Source organism: Tyto alba, unplaced genomic scaffold (assembly GCF_018691265.1).
Source record: "Tyto alba isolate M040663 unplaced genomic scaffold, T.alba_DEE_v4.0 Super-Scaffold_5, whole genome shotgun sequence".
NCBI classification, from domain to species: Eukaryota; Metazoa; Chordata; class Aves; order Strigiformes; family Tytonidae; genus Tyto; species Tyto alba.
In genome coordinates, this window is record NW_024881326.1 from 8,509,299 (window position 1) to 8,535,318 (window position 26,020).

The 26,020-nt window shown below is 43.2% G+C and overlaps 2 protein-coding genes across 4 annotated transcripts in view; both read right to left on the minus strand.

The window, feature by feature from the left end:
• The window catches only part of PASD1 (PAS domain containing repressor 1), a 108,598-nt gene extending 104,483 nt beyond the window's left edge, over window positions 1–4,115 (minus strand). Inside the window, exon 1 of one of the 3 annotated variants that reach the window (XM_032996099.2) lies at window positions 4,027–4,115. The gene's annotated coding sequence lies outside the window, so the exon portion shown is untranslated. Of the gene's footprint in view, window positions 1–3,961 lie in introns of all 3 variants that reach the window. The other 2 variants (XM_032996101.2, XM_032996098.2) reach the window with 2 other exon arrangements.
• A 15,726-nt stretch (window positions 4,116–19,841) lies between these two features.
• On the minus strand, window positions 19,842–25,812 carry VMA21 (vacuolar ATPase assembly factor VMA21). Its single transcript, XM_032996125.2, has 3 exons — window positions 25,679–25,812; window positions 23,698–23,807; window positions 19,842–22,213 (listed from the first exon to the last, which is right to left on the minus strand). The coding sequence occupies exons 1-3, from the start codon at window positions 25,732–25,734 to the stop codon at window positions 22,071–22,073; spliced, it is 309 nt and encodes a 102-aa protein (XP_032852016.2). The 5' UTR covers window positions 25,735–25,812; the 3' UTR covers window positions 19,842–22,070.
• Between the last annotated feature and the right edge of the window lie 208 nt (window positions 25,813–26,020).

Here is a 26,020-nt window from a genome sequence, read left to right on the forward strand (position 1 = left end):
GATATTTTGAAGGAAGCAAAGGAAACTACCTGCAGGTATCTTTGGTAGGATGGCTATCAACTAACAGATGCAAAGATGCTCAACATTCAGCCCCACAGCGTAACACAGCACCCTGCCTCTGCTCTCTCAGAGGCAGCACAGCATCAGGGAGAGAGAAGTTCAGTGGCATTATGTTCTCTCCATGGGGTCTTAGAATGCATACTAACATCAGGAAGTCAAAGCAGTCCTAATGACCCTTGTCTACATCAAAATAACTCTCCTCCAAGAAGCAAGTTATTCCTTAGGCAAAGCATGCCTAGCACGGCTCTTGCTGAGGCATCTGGCTGGTAGAAGTTTTAACCAGGCTAAATTTCCACCATAGGAAAGACTCAGGAAAAGTGCTGACACGGTCATATCCAGGCAAGTCAGTGACAACCAACGTGAGCAGTGTCAGCCTGCTCAAAGAGCGGTTCATAGAGGGGAACAACCATCCAACAGCAGAGTTCAGATAATCTCGGGGCAGCTTCACCAACAGGAGACTTGCAGCTGAATTGCAAATCCCAGCTCTGCACCACATTGTAATGGCATTTTAAATTTTTTATTAACATTTCATAATGGTAATTAAGCACAAGCATGCGCACAGAGAGAAATCTGCTTGATATATAGGGCAAGGCTCATCATCTGCAGGTGGCAACAGGGACCCTGCAGGCTCAGCTATGGGACTGCAAAGGTTACAAAGCCACCAACACCGTAGTGGCCACGTATGAAACACTAGGCAGCTATGTGATATTTCTATACCTATGGTTACATATGGCCTTCTACCTGTGCTCAATTATTCACCCAGTGCTTGGGGGCTCGCAGCATCGGAAGGACAGACTCCATAGCTGTCTTTGCAGTTCTGTTGCATTGCTGATGCACACAGGACTAACTTGTTTCTCCTAGAAAGGGAATGCAGCAGTTTCTGCCCATCTTCCTGCCCAGCAAGACAGAAATTACCTCAAGGAGGCAGTGGAGCATAGTCTTTGACGTGTGGTTAACTCTTGGCATCTACGTTTAAATTTCCAGCAAGGCTGCCCATCACTTCCAATTATTATAATGATTTTTATGACTAATTATGTGCATCTAGCAGTCTTTTTTTCCTAGCCAGTCCTGTGCTGCTTCAATTCAACTGCAATCTACCCCAGAAGTAAGGAGCCTGGTAGACTGAAGCTGAGATTTTCAGCCCTGGTGTGACTGAAGCTGTTCTGGTTCAGTTTTAAGCCCAGGACCAAACTGGCTCATTAGCTTCCAACCAGCTGAAACCAGCTTACACTGAGAAAACTAAAGTGGATGAAACAGAGACAGCCTATCGCCAAGTATCTCCTTTCCCCTTGCCAGGGTACAGCACCACTTGAAGTCTCAATATTGTCCACTGCTTCCAATTCCTACATCTGGCATGAGCGATGGGTGACACAGCAGAGGAGAGGGAGGGAGAGGATGGACAGGAGAGCACAGTATGGCACTGTGCTTTGGGTCCTGGGAGGCCTGCTGGGGAACAGGTCTAACAGATACCAGTTTTACAGTTGGACCACTATCCGGGACCAGAAACAGACCATGTTTTAGTTTTGTTCTTGTTTGGATTAAAAAATTTAAAAATCAAACAAAAAAACCCCCACCCAAATCAGGCTCAGTTCTTGCCTGAGGGGAAAAAAGGCAACAATCCCAGCTGACTTGCAGTTCAGTGCCATGCTGTAAGCTCTCACCAGGCATCAGTGTGTGCCTGCTCAGGGCTCTGGTCATCTGAACTGCTCCTTCCATTTTGTCCAGTTCTGTCCACAGGCAGCTGTTACTGGGACACAGACGTGCTCCAGTAAACCTCTTGCACTTTGACAGCAGACAACCTGCAGGTCAATCCATCTCCTGTTTGCCTCTGGCTGGCATCAGCTGGGAACTGGCCAGCAAGAGATCTCTGTATCTAAATACTAATCGTATTTTCAAATCTTTGATCTGTTTTTGGCCCAGGGAATGAGCCCAGCAGGATTCAGAAAGGACCTCAAAGTTGGGTTTTAACAGACCCATTGTGCCACATGCATGTCTCCTTCTTGCCCTTCCTCCCTCCTTCTTGGAGCACCACAGAAACCCACAGCTGTGATCTCAGAAGCATGCTCAGAGTAATAAAAAGTATGAATTACCCCTTACCATCTGGTATTGTAATTACCACCTGACCACTGTCCTCCCCAGGACATAACCCAGAGTGGGCGCAGACCCCAGACAGGGTCATGCTTATAGGCTAGTCATGAAATGATCTTTACTGCACCACACAGCTTGTAGTAAGAAACAGCTCCTGCCTCAATCTGCCTGCGGTCTTCACATATAATGTTTTTTATTAGTTGCACCCACTTATAGCGGGCAACTGATGATCTTTCCTGAAGCAACGAGGTGTTTCTGCAGCACAGAGATGCCACATCAACTGTCACAAAGATGATTATATGCCATGCTTGCCACCAAGGTGGGATTTCATTAGCTCATTTCCCTTCCCAAGGCCCAAGTCTTGGACACCACGGCCACCAGCCCCAGCCGGCCCTGTCGCACCCCTTCTGGGGTGCCCGAGGTGGGCGTACAAAATGTCAGGGAGCTGCTCCCTGCAAAACTTCTGCAACAAACCACACATCTCCTCACACAAGGGCCACATAACCAGCCAGGTCTATGGGACTACCAGATCCAGGTGCGGTGAGAGAAGGAGAAGATAGATGAAAGAGGGTGTGGGCCCTGACAACCTGCTATTTCAGCTAAATATTGCAGGAACAAATGCAAAACCCAAAGTGACAGGAATTGTGGCACCAAATACCTTTTAGATGATAACAAAAAAAAAGAAAAGCATAAAAATTGAGCACAAGAGATTCACAGTCCCAGGAGAATATGAGCTTGTATCTAATACCGAGTGATTTTTCTGTTGCACAGTTCATTTTAGGACAACGCTCACCCTCGCATTGCTAGTCCCACAGCCTGAGGCTGCTCCGGATTTAGGCACCTGACCGTTCAGGAACAAACATTTCTGTTTGTGAATAATTCAGATCCCCTTGTTTATTTAGGTTCATTTGGGCTCTGTTTCTTGCTGTTTGAATCTTCTGAGCTTACAGTTAACTGGGCTGTGGATGTACAGCCCCTCTCTGCAGCCCTTGTGTTTCTGTAAGGGAACCATCAGTTTCACCAGTAACTCCCACATACTTTAAGCACATACAGCACTTGTGGAGCAAGCAAAACCCCCGGAGCATAACCCCAAAAATCTCAAGCATTCTCTTTGTTGTTCATCTTGCTGCAAACTGAGATTGCTTTCTGCTCGGAGATGCACATTTGACAGTAGCTCTACTAGTGCACTACGCATAGGAGTAGCTCTTCTGTGACAGTGATAAGCACGCCCAGACCTATAGCTCCAGTTTTAAATCAAAACAGACATGGATATCTGGCACTCGTGGACACAGTCATCCAGCATGCACTCACCAGTCAACATGAACATTTTAACTCGGACAAGCAAATATATCAGCTGAGCTGCAAACAGGCACAACTCTTCAAGTGCAAAAACAACAGCAAAGCCCCAGCAAGTTACATTCTGAATAGTGCCAACATCTTCCTATCATTAGATGTAAAGCATTTCACTGCCTGAGCACAGCCTTCCCTCCAAAAGCGTTATTATCACTATTAAGGGAAAGCCATCGTGGCTTGAGCACAGCATATTCTTAATTGTGTTTCAGACACAGTAGAGGAAACCAGAAAAACAGTACAAACAAGTTACAGAGCCGTTTCGCAAAGCAGCAATATCCTAAAATGATCTGTTCCAGGCAACATGCTAACTGTGCAGAGTGGCTGTGCTTGCTTGAGGTACCATCGCCTGCACCTACATCTCAGCCTGTAATTTTGGAGCCCCTTTTCAGCACCGCACACGCTGACACATGTGTGTGCGTCCCCCACACCCCCTGCCCTGAGAAACATATTCCTGACTTACCCTTTAGCCAGCCAGCAGCCCCGAAACCTCTGAAACCTCCTGCAGAAGAGTTGACAGAGTTTTACCTCGTTACCCAGCGAGGGTGTTATGTAACCGGCACCGTTTCCGCAGGCAGCGAGGATGCACCGGCCGCGCTTCCCGGCGCGTGTCCCTCTCCTTCCCATCCCACACGGACACATCCCCTAACAGCAGCTGCCCCACGGGGAGCGAGGGAGGGGCAAGGTGGGCTTCAGGGTACTCGTGATAGGCAAAGCTAACGGTATCAAAGAACGTTCAAAAGGTGCCTGACGTTTATTAAGAGGCATTGCTACTATGAAAGGACGTGGTGCCATGGTATAATGTTCCTTAGCCTGCTGAAAGCAGCTTGGCCTAGATTTTCCTGTACTGTTTGATGTGACCATTCATGCAAACAAGAGTAAAACTTTCTGTTTGCTCTTAATTAAGAAAAAAATTAAAAAAAAAGGGACTCGTACAAAAGACCTTTTTCTCCTGTCATCTGGATCTTCTGGGCTACTGTCAGATGGAGAATATGCAGGAATTAGCCCCATTGATTAAACTATTATTAGCGGCAAACAAACAGATGTGCTCAGTGAAAGACTGGACAAACCCCATGCCCTGTACTTCTGGACTAGATACAGAAAAAAAAAAAAAAAAGATTATTTTACCAAAGGCTTATTTGGTATTTTAGCAAAGAAAAGTGGAAACATTCTTTACCGTACTGGGCAGAAGTAAAGAACACAGCATTTTAGTCTGCAGAAATCAAGATAAATAAATAACATTATTGCCTTTTCTCTGTTCCCACAGACAAAAGCCCACCGCCTTTCATAAGAGATTATGTTTCAAATTTCATTTTAAACAAAACATGGCTTGCAGTCATTCAGAAGGTCCTGGTGTCCATCAACCATTGGCAGACACAGTACACAGCCCACAAACGCATAGGGGCTGTAGCTTTAGGACAGTCATAAAACCCTTATGTAAGCCATAATCCTCTCAGACTCCTTATTCAGTGATTTTAAGATCTGCACTACAGGAGTCTGCTGGCATCCCAGTGGCTTTTAACAAATTTGGAAACAGGGAGGCTCCGGTTGCAGCACAATCCCCTCATCGACATCAGTATTACCATCAGTACATGGCCCTACCTCATAGGGTTTTGGAGCACAGAGCATTTCAGTCCACTAATATTTTGGTCCTCTGCAGAACTGGTGCTGTTGCTTTCTGTGCTGAGTGAATCACCAGGATTATTCTCCTGCAGAGTTCATTGAGGCTAACCATAATCAAGTTAAATTTACACTATATGATCAGAGTTTAATTAGGTACTGTTATACAACTCCTATTAATTACAGTGATAATACCCTTATGAAATGCAGATGGGAGGGTAGGGCTGTGGTTGGAGGGGGGTTGTCTGCTCAGATGATTTCAGGAAAAAGCCACATTAAAATGCTCTGTGTGTACCTTTAGTTACCTGCTTGCCTCTGCCAGTGCTCAAGATGAAATAAAAAGCTTAAAAAAAAATATTTATAATCCTACAAAAATGTAAATCTAGAAGGCAAGATTAAAGACCTCCCACATACTATGCTATCACCTTCTGTTTATTCCAAGAAGCAAGAATGCCATTTAAAATCCCAGTGAACTAGAATCATTATTAGCTTGCTCTGCTCAAAATCCTACCCAGAAAAGCCCAAGGTGATAGAAGTAATTTATTTTGCACTGAGATACTAACTCCCTTGAAATCAAGGCAGGTCTTTCTAATATTATTAAAGTAAGTTTTTCTTTCCCTCCCTGAGTTTACCCCTCGAATGACCTGTTGGGTCAGGGCAGATGTCAGCTTGTGCTCGGCCTTTGCTTTGTACAGGCACAACAGCCCTGGGACACGGACCCCACGTACACCCAGGTGACTGCTCCTCCCCGTGCCCCTGCAGCGGTGGCAGTGCTTCAGGAGGACGCCTTGAGGAGAGGCAGCTGACCTGAACCCCCCCGGTAGCTACTTGTGCTAGAAGCTGGGGATGTGCCTGCCAAGGAGGTGCAGCCTGGGGAACACCGGATCACACGAGCAGGAGCAGACTCCAGCTTTCAGTGCTTGGTAGCAGCTGCATTAGGAGACAGATTGTGTAGCGTGACATTTCAAACCCCAGACTAGGTCTTTGCTTTCGGTAAATCTTGCCTGAGGTGTCCTATAGAAAGAGCAAAGCTTGTGCCATGTGGCTTCCATTTAGCATCTGCTACGCGTGCTGTTGGATGGCTTCAGCGAAGCCTGCAGAAGACCAGGTGCTGTTACTGCTATTCATGTGGTAGCACCAAAACTCTGGCCTTGCACCCATATAGTCAAAGACACAGGTCTTCATTAAGTAAATAAGCAACACAGAGAGACAGGCTTGTTGGCAAGAACTGATGCTGTTCTTGAACAGAGACACCTGTATGACCCTTTTGCATACAGGTTCCTTCACCTCCGCAAATCACTTGCTTAGTACATGTGTCCCAGGAGAAGCCCTGGCACTTTGCAATTGCTACTTAATTAAAACCCTGAAAGATAGAAAACTCATTTCCTTCTTCCTGGTAGGTTTTTTCACTCTCTTCACTAAACAATAGCAAACTAGTAGAACTAGCACACCTCAGCACTCCCACTTTGCACAAAACACATGTAAAAGAAGTAGTATGTTGCAGTATGTTGTACTAGATATTAATTACCTGTCCCAGCCAGCTACATAATTACCTTGTTAAGTTTTTGCTGTATACAATAAATATAAATGGGCCTTTACAATAATGGCTGGAGGACACTGTTGCATGGGATCCGGGAGCAGTCTTTTTCATTAATGCCCTCTCGCTCCCACTCCACCGTAACAGACAGCAGAATTGTGCATGAAGGAGTTATTTTGCCCACATGGCAATTCCACAGCAGCTTGCGTGGCCCTGTGCGTGTGTACTCAAACCCCCCTCTCTGTCCCTTGATGAACAGCTCTTCTGGGAATACACAGGAATGGTGGCAAGAAGAGATGATTGTTTCTTGACAGCTCCTTCATCTGTAGGCAGACTGGGATGGGCTCCAGGCCTGTACATTTTTCTCCTGGTTCACAGACATCAGAGATGTGTATGCTTTAGAATATCCTTAGTCTCTCCCAGCTCTGGGAGTTCTTAGTCAAGACTACAAAAGCACCCTTGCTTTTCTGGAAGCATAGGGCTAGCAGAACACCTCAGTTCCCTTGCTGGGATTTTTGCTTGATTTAGACACAAAGGAATCACTATTCCACCTCACTCCTAACTTGCGCAGGGGCTGGCAACAAAGCACAGCTTGAACCAGGACATTCCCCACAAAGGGATGCCTTGAGCCCCTCCACCTCCTCATCTCAAGACAGCAGTGCTCTGTAGAAGAGAGGCACCAGGCTTTGGCCGAACCCTTCAGCCCTTTATCTGCTGTTGTGACACTTTTTGGTCCCTCACTGCTGAGGACAGCACTTGTGACACACTAATGGGAGTGCAGCAATGCTCCTGCAGCGAGGCTTTGATTTAGGAAGCAGAGCTGCTCAGCCTACTCTGCTCGTCGACGTAGTGACCTGGTTTTGTCAAGACTGTTTTTCTCCTTTCATCTTTGATGTCATTTTGGAAGGCAAGTCATGAGATTTTCATGGAGGCACTGACTCAAAGTTGGACTAAAACAAAGTCACAATCACAATGCCACTATAAATCAATGAGGGTGCAATTTCCCCTTAGAGGATTATTACACTATTTAGGGTTCTAGCACATTTTTTTTTTCTGCGCTTTAGTAACCACTGTCATGCTTTTCATCAGACTATACTCTAATCCATTTATATTTTAATGTAACAAGTTACAAGGATTATCAGTTCATAATAAATATGTTCACTCCCTTAAGCATTTAAACAGCCCCTCACTTTGTAAAGATGATCTTGCTTAATGATCAGATGAATGAGGAAACTAATATCATGTTATATGGAACACCATCAAACTGCCAAATATGCACCGCATAAGTTACTTTTCTGTGAAATGAGATTCTTTTGGCACACAGATACTACCTTCATTATAGTATACTTCTAAATTAGTTTTAGCATAAGGGAGGGTTTGGAAGTCACATAGATTGCTTTTTGCGTTGGGAATATGTTTACCTTGTGCTCTTAAGTTTGGAATGATGTATTACATTCAGCCCATGCACAGGATTACATCAAACCAATAGATCACTGATGAAATTAAAATTAAGGGAAGCTGTCGATACCAGCTAAGGGGAATCCACTCAAAAAAACCCCCATCTGTCTTGCACTTAGGTCAGTTTGAGTGCTGAAGTTCATGAAAGAAGCCTGTAGCTCTGGCTGATGGAGGGTATGGACATGTCCACTTTGCAGCCTCTGTAATTACAGCCAGTTCCTCACACTCTGGGAATTGGTGAAGGGAGCAGATAGTTACACGTAGAGTATTTATTGTTTCTGGAAAGTCAATCATCTCCGCAGTCTTTTCTTAGTCAAGTACCAGTCATTCCAACACTTGCAAGGCAGTATTAAGTGTGCAGAGACCAAACAGGAAAAAACCCTGATGTTCAGAATGTGGATTTCTTTCTGCAAAGCTTCTCCTTTTGCTTTACCTGCACAGATTTCACAAAAAAGGAGTACTTGGAAAAACAGGGCTTGCTTTTATGAAGCTGCTGAATAATTAACAATGGCAAAGAGAGGGCAAAACACCCGTCCAGACTGAGAATTCACACACATGTCAGTGTTTCAGCTTCATGCACTGCCTACAGCCAGACACCAATCGGCACCTAGGCAAAACCAATTCAGGAGCTCGACTCTGTTCTAGGTGTTTACGTCATAAAAGAATCAAATCTTTATAAATAAACATAATCAGCATCAGGCTCACCTATGTAACAAAGGTCAAGTATCTCCTTGCTCAAGAGTTTGGGCACCCTTTGAGGGAAGAGCAGAGTCAGAGAAACCAGATCCTATGTGTGAAACACTTTTGTTAGACATGGACTGGGAGATACCAAAAAAGCCTCTTATTCCTGTGCACCCCTATCAGGCATCCTCCACGGGAGGCTTTAAATCAGGATCTGCCATCAAGGATGTTCAGTTAGAAAAGCCAAATGCAAAATCCACAACTTCGCAAAGAAATCAGCTACCATTTATGCAGAGTTGTACTGATCAACCTCTCCTTTCCTCTCAGCTAAAACTCATGGTGCATCCACACTGCAGAGCTGCAAGGCCATACCTCATTTTAGCTTTAAACAAGCTTGGCTGTGTTAATGTGGGAGTCTCTCCAGCTAAGGGTGCCTTCTCACAGCATGAGGCTTCAGCAGCAACACTGATTTGAAGTACCTCCACTCATCTCCATCCTCCTTGCTCCCTTCTTAGTTCCACCAGCACAGCCATTTGCAGGACTGTTTCAGTCAGAATAAAAATAGAGAGCGTTTTTATCCTAGATCACTGTAGCATCTTGTACAACCTGATAGTCTTCATCTGCAGGATTAACAGGCCCAAAGACAAAATATTACAGGTCTCTGTCTTCTGCCGTCTATTCATGTATCAGAGCCACAAAACTTCTGGCATCGCCATGAACAGTTACGAGCATGCCACACTAGGATCATTGTAAACATGAGAAATTAAATCTAATGCTGTTTTTTTTCACTTAGGGAGCAAACTTTGCAAAGCTCCTTAACGCCCAAAGATGCAGTTTTACTGTGTCAAGGAATTTTCCTCTTGTGAACTCAATGTTCAAACAAACTCCCTGGTGAGGTAAGCATAGGCTGCCTTTTAATACAAACACAAAACTCACATTTAACTTATTAGCTGGGGGAGGAATACAGATGAGGATTGGATGTATCTCATGAGTCATCGTTTCTGTAGGATAAAAAGCAAGCTTGTCTCAAACAAATCTATTCATTTGCCTCTATTGTGTATTGCAGATAGAAGTACTTAAATAATAAAAAGATTAATAAAACCACTTCAATCAATTGTTCTGAAAAAAATGAAAAATAGTTTTTGGATTATGAAAAAATATTCTTTAAATACAGAAAAATAAAACATTTCAAATGGCACAATGTTTTGAGAGAGGGAGACAAATGCAGATTAGTCATGCTTGAATGTACTTCCCCAAACAATATACTGCTTAGAGCTAAGACTAAGATATGTACATACCCCAAGGCATACATGAAAAATTAAGGTCTGTATATTATCTTATTTAAATGTTTATTTAAATATAATAGTAAATATTTTTTAAGAATTATATAATAATTATTTTAGAATTAAATAATGATTTATAATAAATATAAAAATATTTAGTTAAATAGAAGTATAATTCCTTCATCATCTACTGTCATATTCTTAGAGTCCTGTGCCAACCCTTCCCCCAGATAACACCAATGCATATTCTGCACCCTGACCACTGAATTTATTTCCAGCTCAATCTTGTGGGCAAATGAAGGGATATGCTCTTAGAGTGTGAAGCAGGACAAAAGCACAGCTCTAACGCTATTGAAAGGATAACAGAATCACACAGTTCAAGTGCAGCAGTATCCTCCAGTGGTGGGTAAATTTCAGCTAGCCTTTACAAATTATTTTTACTTAAGATTTTAGAAGGAGGTGGAAGGAAAGGATCAGGCAGAGAAAAAGTATGCCTGAAAGAAGCTCAGAGAAGTCTAAAACTATATGAGCAATGACAAGTATCTCCCGGAACAGGATTTCATGGAATACTCAGAAGAACTGACAAAGGAGGGGAGGCATGAGCTACCACGTGAGCTGCACAGCCTTTGAAGAGAACATCAAGCTATGCCCACTGATTCAAGATCTCACCAGAAACAATCCCGAAAAATATCACTGTGGATGGATGGTGGTGAATGGCAGATATTGCTGACAGAGTAGTGGGTCAAAAGATTCAAGTTCTAATCCTTTCCCCCACTCACCCTCCATTTTTAAACCTGTGATCTGCCCTGGTAAGCAAAGGAGTTCCCTTTACCTCTCTGTGTGTATCTACACGCAGTAAAAATGGGTTATTTTTTCTTCTATGGAGACATAGCCCAGAGGCCAGGACCAATGACCCCAGGAGTCACCAGGTACTAACTACACTAAGCACCTCTCTACTTCCACTTTGACATGTTCACTGTGTTTGTTTCCCAACCACCCAACCTATCTAGTTACTTGGTGACTTCTTCAGGATAGGAATCAGCCGTGTGTTCATAAAGACCTAGTGCAGCAGGATCCTATCTTGTTCTTTGGGTTTTGCTGCAACGAAGAGCAGACAGTATATGAAAAGGCAGGCACTACAGAGAGTGATATCTGCATACTTGGTGGTACGATCTGTAGAAAAGTTAAATACTCCATAGCAACACAGTGAACCTGTGGATGCTGCCACACATAATATTCTGTCATATTAACCTTTTTTTTTTTTTTGCACAAAAGGAATATGCAAGATACCCTGGGGAAGAAAATCCATCAACACCAACACCAGAGTTTTATTCAAAAGCTCTCTTTTTTTGGCTAAAGAATCAGTAGCTTAAATTCGTACTGAGTGACAATTTTTTCCTGGGGAAATATAAAGAACGGATTGTGTTTTTCAAAGACTGTTAAGGTAAATGATACTGATTTCCCAGTGCTAGGAATGCACATGAGAAAAAGAAGAGTCAGTTGGCATCCTGTTACTGATGGGTAACTCATCTTATCCATCTGCATCACAGTATTCCTGGCACAAATACTTCCAATACCTCATTTTCTGCATTTCATATTGTGATCAGATTTGGGACCAGCCCTTGTTAATTCTGCAAAAGCCAGGATCACAGGCAAGGGGACTTCCTTTATGATACAAAGCCTCACCTATTCATCACAGGAGTCTGGAGCACACTGGCTTCCACAACTGCAGCAATTCAGCTTACTGGTCAATCAATCTGTACAGTAATCTTTGAGGCTGATCAAACTGCTGAGTTTAAACTGAAAGGAAACTGTGCTGGCAGAATGCAAGGAAACAAGGCTAAATAAATTACTGTGTCTGCTTTACTGGTCAATCAGTTCACATATTATATCCACATACAGATGTGACAAACTGAACTTGTGTGTATGTAATCAGCCATGTTATTGCATTGCTCCATCTTTAACTGAGTAAAATCGTAGCAAATTAGTTCTGATGCTGTGCAGAATTACCTGCTGTGGAAGAGTTCACTCTCTGAACAAAGTCCATAGAAAACACCCAAGTTGTTTATCCCTTCAAATTGCAATTTGGACCATGCAGCTAGACTACAGCTGACCTGAAGCAGAACAAGCCACTCAGCTCTGCTTCCAAACTAATCCCTTGCATAGGTTGATATAACGCAAACACAGCTTTTTGGCATGGCCAGGCTTCCTGTAGAGCTGCATCACACACCCCCAGGTGCTCGCCAAGATTTCCTTACCAAAAGACTCAATGTAGTTTTCTTTCAGACCTAGAAAAGTGAAAGCAGCCTGGATCACACTGACAATGCTGCTCTGTGTAATTAAATGTTCTTAAGTTTTGTAATATGCTAAAATAAAACTACATTTGATTGCAGAATTGAACTGTTTTGAATCTACTAAGGATATGACAGCACAGAAACATGCTATTATTTTAATGTTGTTAATTGCTCCTCCCAAGGCCCATGAAAAATAGCTATCTGATTAAGAATTGTTTATAAAAATGGAAACTTTTTTCCCCTGGCATTACTGTTTTCATGCCTCAAATATCAGAGCTAACAGCACTAACAATTCTCAAAATTCATGGTCAGGAAAGCACAATCCCCACCAAGTGGTATAAAAACCTCATCTTTCCCTACCAAGCTCAATGTAATCTTAACTAGTGATCACAACAGATGTCACACTATAGAAAATGGTGTGCTCCCATGGAAAGCACTTGACAAATAGCTAGGAGAGGTAACGAGGGAGAAGTGCTAAAAAGAGTGAAGAACTTGCTGCTGCTTGCAAAAGTATAATGGGTGAGAAATAAATGCTAGCTAGAAATAAAGGAACTGGCTTAACGTAACAGATCAGTCAGTCATTACCATGAAGAGAGGTGCCATTATAATTTTATTTCAAATATAAAACCCAAGTAAAGATCCAGTTTTCACCTAGTAAAACTGGGAGCTGTGAAACAGCTGCTAGTCAAAATTATTTCTAATAACCCTGTTGAAGCCACTAAGCATTAAAGCACACAGAGGACCCTCCTATTAAACATGGAGTGCACAGAATTTGAAATTCACCCAGCAAGGCTCAGGGATGTTGGGCTAAGCCTGCAGATGATGAACTATAGCCACTCCACATTTAAACACAGCTGGCGGCACCTAACACACAAACAGCTATCAAAACGATTTAAACACCCAAATCATCAGAATCACCTTTGGTTTTGTTTTTTTTTTCTTTTTTTTTTTTTTTTTTTTTTTTGGTGAGGTGCTACGCTGTACCTTGTTCTCACCAACAAGGAGGGGCTGGTGAGGAATGTGAAGCTTAAGGACAGCTTTGGCTGCAGTGACCATGAAATGGTGGAGCTCAAGATCCTTAAGGCAGTGAAGAGAGCACACAGCAAGCTCGCTACCCTGGACTTCATGAGAGCAGACATTGGCCCTTCAGGGATCTGCTTGGTGGAATAGCATGGGATAAAGACCTGGAGGGCAGAGGGGCCCAAGAAAGCTGGTTAATATTCAAGAATCACCTCCTCCAAGCTCAGGAGTGATGCATCCCAACAAAGAAGAAGTCAGATAATAATGGCAGGAGGCCTGCACGGATGAACAAGGAGCCCCTGGGCAAACTCAAACACAAAAAGGAAACCTACAGAGGGTGGAAGTAAGGAAGGATAGCTTAGGAAGAATACAGAGAAACTGTCTGGGTACTCAGTGATCAGGTTAGGAAGGCCAAAGCCCTTACAGAATTAAACCTGACCAGGGATGTTGGTGATAGAAGAAAAAGCAGGGAACATGTGGGTTCTGGAAAGAAATGGGAGACCTGGTTACTGGGACATGGAGAGGGTTGAGGTACTCGGTGATTTATTTGCCTTGGTCGTCACCAGCAAACGATCCAGCCACACTGCCCAAAATGCAGAAGGCAAAGGCAGGGACTTGGAGAATGAAGAACCGTCCACCGTAGGAGAAGATCAGGTTTGAGACCATGTGAGGAACCAGAAGGTGCACAGGTCCATAGGACCTGATGAGATGCATCTGCAGGTCCTGAGGGAACTGCAGATGAAGTGGCTAAGCCACTATCCATCGTATTTGAGAAGTTGTGGCAGTCTGGTGAAGTTCCTGATGAATGGAAAAGGGGAAACAACCCCCATTTTTAAAAAAGGAACAAGAAGACCTGGGGAACTACAGGTCAGCCAGTCTCACGGATGTGCCCAGCAAGATCATGGAGTGGATCCCCCTGGAAACTGTGGTAGGAGACAGGCAAAATAAGGAGGTGATTGGCGAGAGCCAACAAGGCTTCACTAAAGGCAAATCACTCCTGACAAATTTGGTGACTACCTACAACAGGGTTACAGCATTGATAGATAAGAGAAGAGCAGCTGATGTCATTTACCCGGACTTGTGCAAAGCACTTGACACTATCCTGCACAGCATCCTTGTCTCTAAATTGGAGAGGCATGGGTTTGACAGATGGGCCACTTGGTGGATAAGGAATTGGCTGGATGGTCACACTCAGAGTTGCTGTCAATAGCTCAATGTCTGACTGGAGACCAGTGACAAGTGGCATTCCTCAGGGGTTGGTATTGGGATCAGTGTTTTTAAATGGGTCCAGAGGAGGCAACGAAGATGATCAGGGGGCTGGAGCACCTTCCCTGTGAGAACAGGCTGAGAGAGTTAGGGGTGTTCAGCCTGGAGAAGAGAAGGCTCTGGGGAGACCTCAGAGCAGCCTCCTAGCACTTAAAGGGGGCTACAGGGAAGATGGGGAGGGACTCTATCAGGAAGTCTAGGGATAGGACAAGGGATAATGGTTTTAAAATTAAAAAGGCTAGATTTAGATTAGATGTAAGGAAGAAATTCTTTACTGTGAGGGTGGTGAGGCACCAGCACAGGTTTCCCACAGAAGCTGTGGCTGCCCCCTCCCTGGAAGGGTTCAGGGCCAGGTTGGACGAGGCTGGGAGCAACCTGGGCTGAGGGAAGGGGGCCCTGCCCCTGGCAAGGGGGTTGGAACTAGATGAACTTTAAGGTCCCTTCCAACCCAAACCATCCTGTGATTCCATGATTCTAAAGGAAACTGCTCTATCATGATGCTTCAAATTAAGGATCATCCAACGCTTGCTAATTCTATAGGAATTGTTCCAGAAAAGGGCTCAAACTGTTAAGATTTGAGAGTGAGTTCTTCTGTCTTCTCTATCAGACACAGAACCACCACCAGACCAGACTCATTCCCTTGAAATGAGCTGTATAAAGCATTCCAGCTGTGGAGCTAAACTTTGGTACTTCCAGTTGATCTCCAACATCAGCAGAGTCATATTAATGAGTCAAGCAAGTTAAGAGAAACTCTGCATCTTTAGCATGAAAAACTGCAAAGGTATTAAACAGCTCCTCAGTGGTGCCTGCAGCATGGGCCCACACCCACAGCAGTTTTTAACTTTGACTGCTGTTACTCTCACTCATAAATCCATAAATCATTCTTCAATTAAAAACAGTTTTAATTAATAACAAACCCCCTGTGCTTATGCTCTGGGCCATTTACACTAAAACTATTAAACCACACCGTGTCATGTGCTAACTACAAGCATCAACAGCTTTTTTTCCAGGCCTATGAGTAGTTTGCACTAGCAAAACTAGCAAAAGCACAGTTGCAAGTAAGCACCCGATCACTCCTAGAAACACTGGGCACCCACGGGGAATCATCTCAGCAAGAACGTGCCATCCAAAGCCAGTAGGACAAAGAGGGTTGTGAAACCTGATGGCAAGCCAGCACCAAGGTAACTCAGTCCCAGGCATTCAGCTGGACAGTCACCAAGTTAACTGACTTTCCCAGCTCTTCTCCCTCGTCATCCTTCACCACAAAGCTTCCCAGTCAGTACCTCTGCCTTCAGAAACAAGACCACCACTGGCTCTGTCTCCTGGTTTCAGAACACAAACTGGGAGACCAGCACCTAAAAAAGATGCTTTCTACCAAAATCTCCATTTGCTTCCCCCATGCTTTTTCTTACCCTTTTAGGTTCAAGCAGCACTCAACCCCCAAGAGTTTGCCTCCATCTCTTGTCTTAAGCTGTACCTCAGCACTGTTACACAACACAGTGATTCAGTCTTAACAAAAAGATTCAAGCTGTATCCCATCATCTCGGACATTCAGACATCAGCATGTCTTCAGATAAGAGAGTGACTGTGGGGGCCACAAACTACACACTATTTCCTTGTTGCAAGCCCCCTTCCAGCACAAGAGACCCTCCTCCTCTTGCAGAGAAATGGCAAGCACTGTTTCCTGTGAACTTGAAACAAGAGGCTTATGTGTCTCCCTTAAACTGACAGTTGATTAGAGCTAATGAAACATTAGAGTCGCAGTTGCTCTGTAGTATTTTTTAAGAAATATTTATAGTCCAAGGGATTATAGACCCTGCCCCAAGAGATGACTCAGAGCCCGTAACAATGCTAGTTTGTACAAAACAGAGCTGAATAAATGTGCCCCAGATCACACACTGCAAAGCTGTCAACCTATGAACAACTTTAACTAGAAGTTAAAAATGGAACTGGTTTGCTATTTTATATGATTTACATTTAATATTTCAGACCAACAGTTCTGCATAATCTCCTGGAGAACAGTGGAATAAGCACTTCTGAACAAAAACATACGATTCCTTAGTCATCATATACCATGCTGTGCCAGCACTTTTCAGTCCTCGCCCTGCCCCATCTCTGCCCCACCACCCCAAGTCACTCCTTTGCTTCACAGAACCCCTTCCTCCCCTTGTCCCATGGGCTGCAGCCTACCTATATTTTAGTCATACCCATATGCTGTTGTTTTGTAATAATACATATGTGGCTTAGTTCGCTATTTTAAGTGCCCTCTCCTTTCCCATCTCTTACTCATCTGAACTACCACCAGCAATACCCTTGCCTGGAGGCTTTGAGCACACCCTGTCCAATTGCGTGGGCTATCAGAAGCCTAAGCACAGTTGATTTAACTGCAATAACCGTGCAGCAGTCTAAAACCACCAAAACTGCAATAACATCAAACATTTTACTGTTCACCAATGTATTAAGGGACAACAATTTTTCAGCCAACACAAACTTCCCCTCTCCCATGGCAGGAACCAGGCAGAAGAGCCTGCCCTCGAGTTCGCCTTGCTGCATTAACATGCAACATGGCAACATTCTACCCTTTAACTTCCTATCAGTTTCACCCTGTCCAGCAGCCATCACTGCGAAAATTACACAGCAGGTCGGGGTTTTGTGGGGGCTGGTTTGTTTGTTTGTTTGGGTTTTTTGTGTTTTTTTTTTTTTTTTTTGGGGGGGTGGTGGTTTTTTTTGGTTTTTTTTTTTTTTTTTTTTTTTTTTTATGTTAAGTGAGAGTTATTACCAGGCCCTCTCTTACATAGCAAAAACCAGGTAGGTAATATTGTGGTTTGTTTGAAATATACTGTAAAGACTGTTTAAAGTTCATGTACATTAATCAATGTTAGGGTATGACAAACAGGTCCCATTAACAACATGATCACCAACATCACCATTTTCTCTGGAGACTTCCTACCCTGTGCTAGCAGTTAATAGATTAATTAAGTCAGGCATCCCTAACCACAAACCAAAGCTGATCACCTGCACAGTTCCACAGGCTGGGTACCCACCACAACATTCTGCAGGTATTTAGAAAAAAACAGAGGTGATAAGAAGTACAGAAGAAAAATAAACTGAATTTGAGAAGTCACTGATTTTTCACTCCTTAATTCCCCCCACTGCCTGTACTATTTATAGTCTTAGAAAATATTCCAGAAAATTTCTCAGTCTCAAGATATTTGGCCCCTGCTAGGTACAATTGCTTGCTTTAGCTCAACTGCTTGATCGTCAGCCTATACAAACACATGATGGGCACTGAGAGACAACTCTGAATTACTGAATGGCTTATGCAGACCCTATTTTCCCAATTTTGTCTTTTTAACAACAGTTGTCTCAAATTCCTTGCTAGTGCTAGAATGAACAAACTTACAGTGCCACTTTAAATTACTATATCATTAAAAATGTTACATCATCATTTTATAGAAAATAAAAACCAAAGCATCGAGAATATTGATCTCTCCACTTTTACCTGTGTCTTTATTTGTACATGCGGTGGGTTGACCCTGGCTGGACATCAGGTGCCCACCAAAGCCACTCTATCACCCCCCCTCCTCAGCTGGACAGGAGAGAGAAAACATAATGGAAGGCTCGACAGGGAGATCACTCAGCAATTACCATCATGGGCAATCCAGGCTCAACTTGTAGAAATTAATTTTAATTTATTACCAATCAAATCAGAACAGGGTAATGAGAAATAAAAACTAAAAGACCTTCACCTTACCCCTCCTTTCTCCCCAGGCTCAGCTTCACTCATTTTCTCTACCTCCTCCCCTCCAGTGGCACAAGGGGACAGGGAATGGGGGCTGCGGTCAGTGCATCACCCGTTGTCTCTGCTGCTCCTTCCTCCTCAGGGGGAGGACTCCTCACACTGTTCATCCCATCCAGTGTGGAGTTGCTCCCACAGGAGACTCCTCCATGAACCTCTCCCACGTGAGTCCACGAACTTCAGTGCTTCATTAACTGCTCCAGCATGGGTCTCCTCCGCAGGGGACCAGACTGCTCCACCGTTAACCTCACCATGGTCTTCACCACGGGCTGTGGGGAAATCTCTGCTCCGGCAGCTGGAGCACCTTCTCCCCCTCCTTCACTGATGTTGGTGTCAGCAGAATTGCTTTTCTCTCGTTCTCACTCCTCTCTCCCAGCTGCTGTTGCCCAGCAGTTTTTCCCCCTTCTTAAATATGTTATCCCAGAGGTGCTACCACTGTCACTGATGGGCTTGGCCTTGGCCAGCAGTGGGTCCATCTTGGAGCTGGCTGGCGTTGGCTCTATCAGACACGGGGAAGTTTTCGGCACCTTCTCAGTCACCCCTGTAGTCCCCCTTCTACCTAAACCTTGTCACGCAAACTCAATACAGTACAGTATTATTTATACCCTAAAAGAATCACAATGGCCATTAAACAAAAAATTGACATGAAAATTAACTTTGACATTAACAGGAACATCAGATACATGAAAGGAAACACTCAACCTAAAGAGACCACAACAAAGCTCTTGAAATATAGTAAATCTTACCATTGGTAAGGCACAACAGGAGTCCCAGTAGGGTATCTACCCCATGTACACTCCACATTGTATGGCTGCAGTTTCTGTTCTTTGAGCTCCCTAGTCATGGTGTAATTCCACTGCTTGACCGTTTTTATTGCACCATTTACCTGAGTGATTGTTTCAACTCCCAAGCACAGGCAACACAAAACCCAGTACATGGCTGTTACCATGCAGAGACCAATTTTCTCAAGAATGTCATTGTGGATCAAGGCATTATCTCCAAAAATCTTCCAATGGATAGACTAATGCGCAGCTCATTACCCCTAACTGCTGAGACATTATAGTGCCTATACTTATAGCACAGGTCAAACTCTTCAGATTTTTATAACTAAACAATTATAACAAATAATTATTTCCCTGTTATTCCTAGGAAATTAACTTAGTGTCTAGGGATTCTGGTACATGAAACGTAAAATAGATAAAGCACAAGATCCAGCTAGTAAACCATGACACCTATGTTCCCATTTATTCTCCACTATAACTGGAGTAAAAAAAAAAAAAGGCAAGCTACTGCACAGTGCTATAGCTGATCTATTTGTTGTAAGCTATACTATACATGAGCAGTACTAAAGAGATTATTCAAAAACTGTTCAGCACACGTGCTTGTCTACTGGATCTTGCATTGCAGGGTAGTTCTTTATTAAAAAGCAGTATTTGTTCCACAATGTACAGTTCATATACAGGAGAACAGGGAGCCAATATGCCAACATATAAACTAAATTTGTATCTCAAGTACTATGAGACTGTTCTCCAGTTTGCTGGCAGCAACCTGACAATGGTCTTCTGGATGAGAGAAGTTAATGTTGCAAAAACAAAATGTAAAAACTGATTTGCATGAGTGTGACATGGTGTATATGCTTGTGCACACCTGGGACCTGGATGGAGATGAGAGGAATGTGACCTGGGAACACATTCCTCAAGCCACTGGACATGGATAACCAATTTTTGTCTCCTTTATGGGTAAGTTTTACCAAGGACAAATGCAGCACCAAAACCATTCCAAGCCCTATATTAAGCAAAAGACTTCCTAAAAAGGCTCAACTTATACAACAAACCAGAAAATTCAAATTAACAGAACAACTTCAAGCACAACAGCTTAACGGCAATCATTAGCATAAAGAAAGTTCTATGCACTGCTGGAACCTTCAGAAAAAATGTTTTATCTACAGAACAAAAAGCTTGCTAACGGCAGCAGAACAGTGAAATGAAATTCAAGTTACCCCACAACACAAAAATCTCAGTATGGTTTGACTACAGAAAGCTTCTACACACAACCAAGGAAAAAAGAAAACAATCAACATACTGTATCATTTCACAGTGTACAAGTTAATATTTATGAAGAAAAGCAAATTTTCCATGTGATCACTTTCATGTTTGCTTCATAAAGGACATTTGCAGATGGCTACAGCTTGTTTTCTCTTGCTCGTTCCTCTACTAGCCATTAGACTGGATTATAGCTGTTACTGATGTTACTTTACCACAGGAAACCCGACTAGAACTTTTAGCAATTATCAAGGAGATACATAAATGCAAACACACTTAAAAAAATACTCTATGCCATTTCCTTTGAATCATCAAGATTAACTGTAGAAGGGTGGAAAGATGAGCAATGCAGTAATACAATTCTCCCACAAGAAAACTGAAGATTGGATTTTACACTGGAGTAAAAACTTATATTTGAAAACAAAAAAACCCTCTTTGTATTTCACATTAGAAAGACATCACCTGAGTTTCTAACCAATTCTGCTTTTGCCATTACTTCTAAACTCAGAGATATATTATTTATGTCTGTCCCACTGTGCTGGTTTTGGCTGGAATAGAGTTAATTTCCTTCCTAATAGCTATTAAGGGACTATGTTTTGGATTTGTGCTGAAAACAGTGCTGATAACACAGGGATGTTTTCATTACAGCTGAGCAGTGCATACACAGAGTCAAGGCCTTTTTTTGCTCCTCACCCCACCAGCAAGTGGCTGGGGAGCACAAGGAGTTGGGAGAGCGGGGACACAGCCAGGACTGATGAAGGTATATTCCCATGCCATGCAACATCACGCTCAGCCTATAAAGTTGGGGGAAGAAGAAGGATGGGGGGGACATTCGGAGTGATGATGTTTGTCTTCCCAAGTCACCGTTACACATGATAGAGCCTGGATGTCCTGGGGATGGCTGACCCTGCCTGCCGAGGGGAGGTGGGGAATGAATTCCTTGTTCTGCTTTTCTTGCGTGTGCCACTTTTGCTTTACCTATTAAACTGTCTTTATCTCAACCCATGAGTTTCCTCACTTCTACCCTTTCGATTCTCTCTCCCCCATGCCAACACGGAGGAGGGAGCGCACGGTTGGGTTGGGCTTAGTTGCCAGCTGGGGTTAAACCATGACACCCATAAATCCAGAAACTACCCACAGCAAAGTGAAATCCCACCTTTTCCTCTGGAGTTGGATAGAGAGTAGTGTAGCTTTTTTAACTAGCAATTTAATCACTTGAATATGTAATGCTTGCTTCATGCCAATATTATTTTCAGAGCAAGCCAGAAAAATACTAGGAATGGCAAAAATAGCTAAGGATTTTTTCAAAAATATGTAATTATTTCATTCGAATTCCAGGTGAAGATCTCCTCAGCTCAACTGAGTAGAGGCTGGCTAAAGAACAACTTCCATCAGCACTAGAGAAAACACTGGAACACATTCAACATGAGCACAAGTCCTATTTTCTAACCAGAATTGAGGCATTAGCCTCGTCTTTGTACATGTGTATTATACATTTTGAAGAACGCTTTTCCTTCAGCTCACAAAAGTTTGATTTACAGTCTGTAGCATCAGATGACGATGATCTTCGTTCTAGTCCTGTTTGCCTTCCCGCCACTGTCGAGAACCCTCATTCCACGCTACATATACAAAGAGAGCAAGTACCACATGAACTGTAACTACAGCAACTATGGCAGCATAAAAATAGCTGTCTCTGTCCGACATTCCTAAGGTACCTGAGAAAATAAAGAAAGTAAAGAGTATTAGTTATTAGAAACACTGAAATGGCAAACCACAATTCTTCCTAAAGACCAAAGTTACATTTATCAAAAGACTGAGCTCAGAAAGATTCATAAGAAAGAATTCACTATGATAATTACAGACCTTGAAACTACCTCTGGAATAAAGCAACACTGCGATTGTTAAATATTTTAATTTAAATCTCCTAGTTTTGAAGTCAACAGCTTTGAGCACTAGAACATTCACTTTTTCCATTACTATCTTCCAGCACCAAATTAAACCCAACATCTTTTTTTCATAACTGTAATTCTCTGTGGAACAAAGAAAATAGGAGGGTAAGGGGGATAATTATATAATTTATTTGCCACTACATCAGGATAAAACTGTAGAACAATTAAATTTAGAGGAATTCTACCTTCTATATTTAGACCATAAAACAGTAATTCTTCACCAGTTAAGATACATGAATGCATCTCACATGAAATAAGCGTTCAAATATCAGAAGACCAAATACCAAAATATCATTTATCTTAATTCATTTAAAGAAAAAACAAAACCCAAAAAACAACCAGCCAAAAAAATGCACAACACCACACCAAAAATAGCACCCTCCAAACACAAACCCAACCCTATCAGTGCTGACAAATCTTGCCATTAGCTGACACAGCAGAGTTAAGGCTCATCTTGCTACGCCTCAGGTTAAAAAAACAAAACAAAGCAAAAAGCTAAAAAGGATCTCTTGAATTTTACTTAACGAGTTTTCAGCTTCAGCCTTCAGAATTACATACAACAGTACATACCAAGGGAGAATCATCTTGAAACAACTCATTAATATATTCACAAACTGCTCTTAAAAGCAGCTTTTTTTTTCCCCTCCCTGCTCTCCACTTTTGAAGGAGATAAGTTCCTAATATTGCAGGAGAGAAGTATCAAAGCCTTGCAGAATCAAGGCTAGAACATGGCTGGTTGTTAACAGTTTGCCAGAACTGCTCCAAACAAAGAGCTTTTTTTTTTTTTTTATTAAAAGCTCTACAAACAAAAACTGGGTATATGACTTAACTAGCTTACAGTTACAAATCCAAGTATGTTTTAAAAAGCAAAAAATAAACCCAGTAAACAACATTATTCTGTCTTGAGTTCACAATTACTTTGCAACACCTGCAAGAAACATATCCCTGATGATTCTGACAGAAGTCTGCTGGGGTGGTGTTAGATACCCTTTAGGAAAGGGGAACAATGCACCCATATATTATACAAACCATTGTATAACAAACAGCAAATATTAGATTGCAGACCACAATGCAGGGAAGGATGCATTGACCATTTGTATAATTTTCTGTTCTAATTAGACATTACAAGGCTGTCAGTCTGCATAAGGAAACAAATATTCAAAATGAGAAGGAGAACAGAGATACTATTAGAGGATTGTGCTTTTCCTTTTGTTTGTAATAGTAATGCTAGTTGGCAGAAACAGAATTACCTTCAAATATATAAGCCTTTGATGAAAAATATAGCCCAACAGGTAAAGTAATCATTAGAGCTGTGAAGAATAGAAGTGTTCTTAAAGTTGATGTTAATGAACCCTCATTTCTGAAATAAATAAGAGAAGTTACACACAGCAGAGTCACAATACATATGACTACAATGGGACAAGAACTCATCCCAAACAGAAGCCAGTTACTTTTCAAGAATTGAGTATGTATATCATTTGGAAGCGATAAAAACTTGCAGTATGCATTTGTTGGCTGCAATAGAAAAACCATAGTATTCAAAATGATGTACTGATTCTGCCAGTCAAAGCTCACAAACAAGATTAAAAAGAGTGTTTAGCTTTTTCCCTGCTATTGCTTTGCAAGCATTAACAACATAGAGGGGTTACATTAATATGTTTATCAGTGTATTATTACATAATTATTAAATATCTAATATTAGATACACATGTACTTGTCATATGACAGTACTGTGCATTAAAACTTGCAAAGTTCCCTCTTTTTTTGGAAAAAATAACTATGAGCCTAGGAAAATGACAAACCCTACAGGCTAGGTTACAGAGGGAAATACACAGAATGACTTTAACAGCTTACTGTTGGAAGTGAAGTTCCCTTTTATGAGGTCCTGTTCCTCTATTTAAAATAATTTCTGTTTCCACTGAGAAAGTTGGAATAACTCTAGGTATAATCAGAACATGAAGACAATATCCCAAAACATTAGTAACTTTTTTTTTTGCCTTCATAAACCTAAACCTAGAAGACCTTGTAACAAGAGAATCACAATGAAGGCTTATGTACTTGGTAAGGTCTCCCTGAACTTGATCTGCCAGAACAGGTTTTGTGTCTACAAAACACCATGTACAGCTTGTTTTTGTGTGTGCTTCCACCAGTTTTCACTCACTCTGCCTGGCTGACTACATTATTTTATGCTGAAGTAAACACAAGTAAGCAAGCCAAGCAATACCCCTCTGACTTTCAAAGACTACCAGATTCAATGGCATGTGCCCTTAAGGCTTCAAAACACAAATATGCATAAAATACAATTCAAGTCAGGGATACATAATTCTTCAAACAGCCAGACATCTCCACAGCAATTTTTGTATAAGCAGTTTCAAATGTTTTATTAAGACATATTTGTGCCATAGTATATTGTTTGAAAATACATTTTATCTTTGACATACCTTTGGAAATATAAGGGGGGGGGGGGGGAGGGGGGGAATCTCATACTCTGCCAGTCATCAAAAGACAGTGACATGCAGCCACACACAGCTTTTCCACTACAGCCAACAGTGCTTCTTGCTGATCACATACTTCCATACATTTAGGTAGCATATTAAGTCGCTTAAAAAAACCCCAGACATTCGACATCTTCTCCTTTACTAGGGCTTGTCTCACAGTCTGTTAGCGTGGAAAGCATAATCCACTTAAACCTTCCCTACGGAAATGAGAAACTACTCTCTATTTAACGCCTACCCACAGAAGAATAAGATGACCTCCAGCTTATTACCAAAGTTAAAAACTCCACACTTGACAAATACTTTTCTTACATTGGCATACTTTCATCCCGCCTCTACACAGCAAAAACAAATACTCGTGTATAACCTCAGCCCAAACACGGAGCCTCTAACCGCAAACCGGCCTCTGCACCCGGGTTTTGGGGTTGCCCGGGGTTACACAGCCCGGCCACAGCAAACCCGGGGACTCCTCCAGACCCGAGCTGTCGCTCCCCCTGTCTCGCTACCGACGCGGGACGGGCAGACACCCTTCCCCGGGTGCCTCCTCGGGGGTTTCACACACACACGCCCGCCATCCCGCCGCCGCCCTGGGCTGTGGGTACCAGAGCCATCCCCACCCGCCGCGGCCTAGCAGATACGCCTTCCCTCGGACAGGCCACAGGCCGCAGCCCACCGCCAGGCCCCGCCACCCCGCAGGGAGACCAGCCCTCCCTCCCCTCCTCTCCCCGCAACTCACTGCCTGAGGTCGGGCGCGGGGACCGCGCTCAGCGCCGCCTCGCCGCAGCGCTCCATGGCCGCCGCTCCGCGCCCCGCTCGGCCCCAGCCACTGAGCTGCCGGAAGGCGCCGGAGCGGCAGGCGCATGCGCACGGGCGGCAGCGGCGCGCGCCGCCGTCCCCATAGCAACCGCGGGGCCGCCGAGGCCTGGCTGCCGGCGATGGCCGGGCCCTGCCCGCCGTGGGCTGGGGCTGCCCTCGGGGTGTCTGGTGCTCTCGGACAGCCTTGTCTCTCTCTACAAGGAAAACGGCACGATGCAGGCTCACCGCGGGCATGAAACAGCAGCGCGATCTGTGCTGCTGC